The sequence below is a fragment of the Strix uralensis genome, chromosome 8, assembly GCF_047716275.1.
Source record: "Strix uralensis isolate ZFMK-TIS-50842 chromosome 8, bStrUra1, whole genome shotgun sequence".
Taxonomy (NCBI): domain Eukaryota; kingdom Metazoa; phylum Chordata; class Aves; order Strigiformes; family Strigidae; genus Strix; species Strix uralensis.
Genome location: NC_133979.1, coordinates 2198967 through 2204966, shown reverse-complemented (window position 1 = coordinate 2204966; position 6000 = coordinate 2198967). Strand labels below are relative to the sequence as shown.

General features: G+C 50.6%; 1 protein-coding gene across 1 annotated transcript in view; it reads left to right on the top strand.

Annotated features, from left to right (window-relative positions):
• The first annotated feature begins 3137 nt into the window (after positions 1 to 3137).
• The window catches only part of SGIP1 (SH3GL interacting endocytic adaptor 1), a 58182-nt gene continuing 55319 nt past the window's right edge, over positions 3138 to 6000 (top strand). Inside the window, exon 1 of the mRNA XM_074875811.1 lies at positions 3138 to 3517. Within this exon, the coding sequence (XP_074731912.1) occupies positions 3508 to 3517 (10 nt within the window). The 5' untranslated portion in view covers positions 3138 to 3507. The remainder of the gene's footprint in view (positions 3518 to 6000) is intronic.

The window sequence follows — 6000 nt, the reverse complement described above, 5'->3', positions numbered from 1 at the left end:
TTTAGCTGTCCTACAGCAAAGCACAGACATCCACGTTTGCAGGGAGGGTCCTGCATCCCAGGATCTCCAGCGAACTCCCGTCGACCTCTAGTGCCCTGCATGGAAGAAACTATTTTATAGAGGAAGAGGCAAAGGGTTGAACTTTGGAAAGTGTATTTTGCAGGTGATAGGGAGAAATCCCCAGCGCTGTGAGGTGATGGGAGCTCTTGGTAACGCGGCTGCCGAGGGGTCTGGCCCTCTCTGCTGTGTTTTCACCAGGAGCAGATAAAGGATGAGTTTATTTTTAGTGAAGGTTTAATTAGGGTTTAGTGAAAGGGTTGTGGAGCCACGTATGGGGAGATGTAAACAATCCACTGGCTGCCCATTACAGCCGTTAATGCGGGGGGGATTTGCCAGGGCCAGATCCCATGTGGGGATGATGCTGGTGGATTTGGGCTTTATTTAGCAAATCCCCCTCCGTGCTGCACCCCGCACTCCTCGCCCGCCCCGGGGGCACCGTGTCCCCGGCTGGCCGGGGGACGAGCTGGGCTCCTCCATTCCCGCGGTGCCTGTCACATGTACCTAAAGCATGACTCTGCTCGGATATGAGTAATGCACTCTGGTGACTCACTTTCTGCCTCTTCTTTTTTTTTTTTTTTTTAAGGCAGTTGACTTTGTCTGTTGATGTTTACTTGCAGCCTCCTAAAGCGTATTCTTCAGGAACTGCCTGAGATTTCCAGCGTTTTTGCTGAGGGATGGCCATGTGTGGACTTAGCGTGGTTGGAAATGGGTTGGAAATCCGTAAATACCAATTTTACCTTGAAATGCAAAGGGCTTGCCCTCCCCGTGTGCTCCAGCAACAACCCGGCTCTCTCTGTGCCTCCCGCCTTTGGGAAGAGCTGGTGCAGAGAGCAGGTTGGTGGTGTCGTTAGTGTGGGGTTAACTTTGCCCTCAGGAAGGCGAGTTTCGGTCTTGCCACATGGCAGGAATTATTTCACAAGGTTGAGGCATCCCGCAGAACCAACCAAAGCTGGAGCCGCACACGAGTTTCCCGCCTGTGCTAATGCTGTATGAGCCAGTGCAATGCAGAGGCTGCCATAACTCAGCACTAAAATGGAGGAATTTGGTGAAGATAAGTTATTTTACCCATCGCCCAGCTTGGGAGGGGGTTTGCAGGGGAGGTTACAGCTCTTGTCACTTGTTTAAGGAGGTGGGCTGCTGGGTCTGTCCTGGCTGGAAGCAGAGTTACTGGGATGGGGGATGGCTCCTGCAATGCCATGCCCTGATGTGCAACAGCTTTCTGAATTTCAGAGAAATTCTGGTGTGTCCAGGAGGAATTTGGACACAGCAAGTGTGTACCCATCACCTGGTCATCCTGCTATATGTGCCAGCCTGGTTCCTCAGGGGGTTTCGGGCCTGGTCTGGGGGGGCAGTGGAGGAATGTTGGGCATGTTGCACTCGCCCTGGGATTACAAACAGATTTCCCAAAGGCGCTGGGCACCCTTCCCTGCGACCCTGCTGCCCGTGCTGAAAGCACAGGCAGCCAAGGCAGGTCGCAGAAGCTCTTTGTGAGGATTAAACAAACCATCTGTTAAATAATCCTGGGTGTGTGGTGGCGTTTCTTGCTGCTGGGATGGGCGAGGGCTGGGGCTGGGGACGCTTTGGCACTGGGGACAATCGATGTAAAGACTCTGTTGTGGCATTGAAGCTCCTTTCCCCTCTGGTGTATCCAAACCCTTGGAGGTACTTGGCATTTGGATTTTTTTTAAAGTGAAAAATGGGATTTTTATTTTTTTAATGGGGAGGGAAAAATTGATTTCTTTTTTTAATGGGATAAATGCTGCAGGTATTCCTCTCCCTGAAGGGTGAAGCAGGGTGAAGTCCTGAGAAATGCGTGTGGCTGACTGGGACCATCCTAAAGATGTGATGTGGGGTGAGAGGTAGAAGTTAAATTTCCATCACAGATCCAAGGTCATGCTGAAAAGCTGCATCTGCAAGTGCCAAAACGGGCTGGTTGTGCTTAAAACGCTGCCGTTGTGCCCGGTGGGGAGCAGAGGCGGGGGGGGCAGCTCCTCTGCACATGCAGGCTGGTGCTGGTGGTCATAACCCCCGTTTTTGGTGGGTGTCGGGCTGCAGTGGTGGCCTTGGGGACAGCCCCACGTGTGCCCCCAGCCTGAGTGCCCTCGGGGCTGTCCCTTGCAGAGGTGGGTGCTGTTTTAGATGAGCCACCCCAGGGATGGGGCTCCTCTTCCTGCAGCTGTGCATGGGGACTGCTTCAGAGCAAGTGTAAGAGGTTTTAAAGCATCTTTCCTGCCAGAAAAAAAATAATATAACTGAACTGTTGGAGCTGGTTAAAGCCAATTTTGCCAGAAACAAATTTGCATCTTGTCCTTTTACTGGTGTAATCCTAGCAGTGTCCCGTGTAACTCCCACGTTGGCATTGCCTGTCACCTCCAGCCAAACCCCCCCCCCAGCTTGTAGCAGCTCTCAGAAATGGTTTTGAAGCCAACGAGGGTCGCACACCCCGTCGTGGGGGGCTGGCTGTGGTCAGGCTCTGCGCCGGGGGGGAGCTGGCAGAGAGAAATGAAGGGGGATGTGGCAGTTTGGGACAAGCTGGGGTGGCACCTTGTAGGGCAGCGGTGGCATCAGCTGCAGGGATGGGTCAGCTCTTGCAGCCCCCCCACTCCCTCCCCAGCCTCTTTTGTTCCCCACTTTGGCGATGCTTCGGCCGCTCTTCAGGCGAAATGAATTCCCGGGCGCTCTCGGAAGGCAGTCGGGGAGAAATTTCTCCCGCATCATCCTTTCGGGGCTAATTGCTGGCGCTGTGACGTCAGCCCGATGGATTTCTCTCTTGAATGGCTGCAGGAGAGGCGAGGAGGCCCAGCGCTCGCGGATGTGCACCCGAGCTCGCAGCCCTTCTGCTCGCCGAGCGTGCCGAAGCTCGCACCCGCTGCCTCATCCAGGCTGGATTGATTTATTGTTTTCCCCCCCTTTTCCCAGCCGGTCTCCCCACACGCTCCTAATCTGACAGCGCCTGGTAATTAATCTGGCTCCTCCAGCCGCTGCAATAGGATTAGAGGGAGGGGAAGTGCGTCACGAGGTACGAAGAGGGGTTATGCTTTTGGTGGTGAAAGTGTGTGTGTGGTGGGGGGGGGAAATATGGGAAATAGGTTGGTGTGTTCCCGGGGGGGGTGTGTCGGGAGCGAGCGCGCATGTGAGGAGGTGTGGGGCGGGAGGGACTGGCTGCGCCGAAGCCGAGCCCGGCTCGTCCTCCCTTTCTCTCAGCATCCTCCGGTGATCCTGGAGGTGATACAGGCACAGCAGCATCCATGGCCTGCCGTTAGCCTCAGCTCCTTTTTTTTTTTCCTTTTTTTTTTTTTCCCCCCTCCTTGTAATTCTGGCAGCTAAGTGAGCCGGGGACCGGAGGCGTTTGGTTGAAGGGCTTACATTAAGCATCTGGTAACTGGGATCGTATTCTCCTGTATTTTTTCAGGCTCCTTGGAAATTGAGGAATGCAATTCTGCCACCATGATGGAAGGTAGGTGATGATCTGAGCATGTCTTTCAGGACTGCTAGAGTTTTAAAAGCAATAGGGGAGGAAGGAGGATGCACTGGACCTGTGTGTGTGAATCCCTTTCCTTTTAAAAAAAAAATAATAACAATAATAAAAATAAAATCCTCCCCTCCCCCTAATCCCAACCAAACTGAAGCACCCTGCCCACTGCCGGCGAGCTGGCGGATGGTGATATAATATCAAGTCCATCAGGTTATTTGCAATTCCATCCCCAGCCCTGTGTAGGCAGTTCGGGGTATGCAAACGCCAGGTTCCCCGGCAGAGCTGTCGGTTCCTCCAGCCGGTGAGGAGGGAGCCCAGGCTGGGGCGGGTTGCTCGGCATTTTGGTCCTTCAAACCATTATTTTACCCTCTGCTGGGAAACCCACTTTTTCAGCCTGATGTGATGCACAGAGGATGAATTTAAGTGATATCTGCACACAGAACCGGGGGCTGTGAAGCCTGTCGATGATAGGTGGGATTAGGTGGTTTTACATGGATGAGCATCTTTTCAGTAGGAAACAAGGATATTTGAAGTTAAGGTAATTTTTGTCATGTAGTGTCACTGGTTTGAAGATGCAGGCTCTGGGGGAGAGGGGTGGGGGGGGGTGGGGTGGGGGTTGGGTTGAGGCTTATTGGAATAAAAAAAGGAAATGAGAATGAAATATGGGCTCCAGGCACAAGATACTTCAGGGAGCACTGTGAGACTGTGCGTCTGATCATGTGTGGGAAAAGCCCCTGGGCATTAAAGAAATTTTAACCTGTGTCGTTTGTCTCGGCTGTATGTAAAGCTGCTCTTCATTTATTTATTTTTTTAATCCCTTCTGGAGTAAGATGCAGGGAAAGGAAGACTTTTGAATTTATTTTTTTGTAGCAGAATAGATACTTCAGGGCCAAGAAGATCAAAATATCCCTTTTTTTTTAAAAAAAAAAAAAAATTGTGGCCCATTGGCCGAGGCAGAAGGGCCTGCCTCAGCAAGGGCTGTGTGGGGCCGCATCCAGCACCGGGCTCGCGGCGCTGCCGGCATGTTAACCAGGTGGCTGCCCGGCCTTCCCCGAGATGACAGGCAGAAATTGGGCTGCTTCTCGGTGTATCCCTGCAAACAGTGCTCTGCTACCCTGTCCAAACTAACCTAGACAGGTGTTGGGTTCCACACAACCAAGGCGTCTTGGATTGACTTAAAATATTTGCCTAAACCTTAGAAATTCAGGTGCTGGAATTGGCCGTCTGTGATCACCGGAATTGCTTCTTGCTATTTTTTTATTTTTGATTCCTTGGTGTTCAGAGAATGAGTGGTGTTGTCCTTCGATATAAGGAAATACCTTCTCTAATACTGTCTTCTCCAATACTGATGATCGTCACAAGCAAAAGAGATTTTAATTTTAGACCATGACATCAAACTCATCACACTGTGCTGACATACATGGCATGTTGGGAACCAGGCACACAGCCTGTGCAAGAACAGGTAATTTTAGAGAAGATGTCATTAACAACAGAGTTTCTCTCAAAAGTGTCTCCATTTGCGGAGGAATTAATGTAGATAAATTGAAGTTGACCTGCTGTAATTCTTGGTTTGTGTTATTTAACTAGTTTTGAAGCTGAGTGGGGGGAGGCAGTTGGGTTTTCTTTTTTTTTGTCTTTTTTTTTTCTTTGAGGATTTTTGCCTTGTTTGTGAAATGCCCACAGTGTGCTGCTGTGCAGGAGCCGCAGCTACAGTGGCCAAGGCAGGTGGGCGCAGGCAAGGACCTGGCCGGAGAGGTCGGCCAGGGATGGGGCAGCCACCTCGTCAGGCTCTGGCAGAGGTGGAATCACCTTTCATGAACCACTCTTGTGTTTTTTAAAAAAAAAAAAAAATCCTAGCCATAAAAAAGTTTCCCTGTTATCTGTGACTTATTAAATTGCTGAACATGTTGTTCCCCAACTAGCTAATGAATACAGGAACCTAGAAAAGAAGCGAGAAAATTGGAAGAAATAATTACTGCTTTTGATGAATTTTTAAACACTTGCTCTATTTGTGCAAGAGGGAAACTCTTATGACCAATATCCTACTGAAACACTGACACCTTGCAGAGATGCTCTCTTTTAACATAGAAATGCTTCAAATGTGCTCAGCTCAACTGGATCTGGAACTTTTAAACCTGCACAAAATAACTATAGTTCCCTGCAGTAAACCTGTTAAAGGGTTTTAATTATTATTATTTTAATCTCTCGTCTCACCAAAATGTTGGACGTTGTGCTGGAAGCTGAGGGTGGAGCTCAGGGAGAAGCTGGACTGTGCCTGCCTGGCCCATGCTGGTGCCCACGAGCAGCCCCAGCACCCCTGGGGTGCAGAGCATGGGGCCACCCAGCATCACCCATGGCTGGCAGGATGGACCTGGCTCAATTGATGTTTTTGGATCCTCTTCTTTGGAAACAAGAGTATGTGGCTCCTTGGGAATGATGCGGAATGTGCAATTTGGACTGGTTTG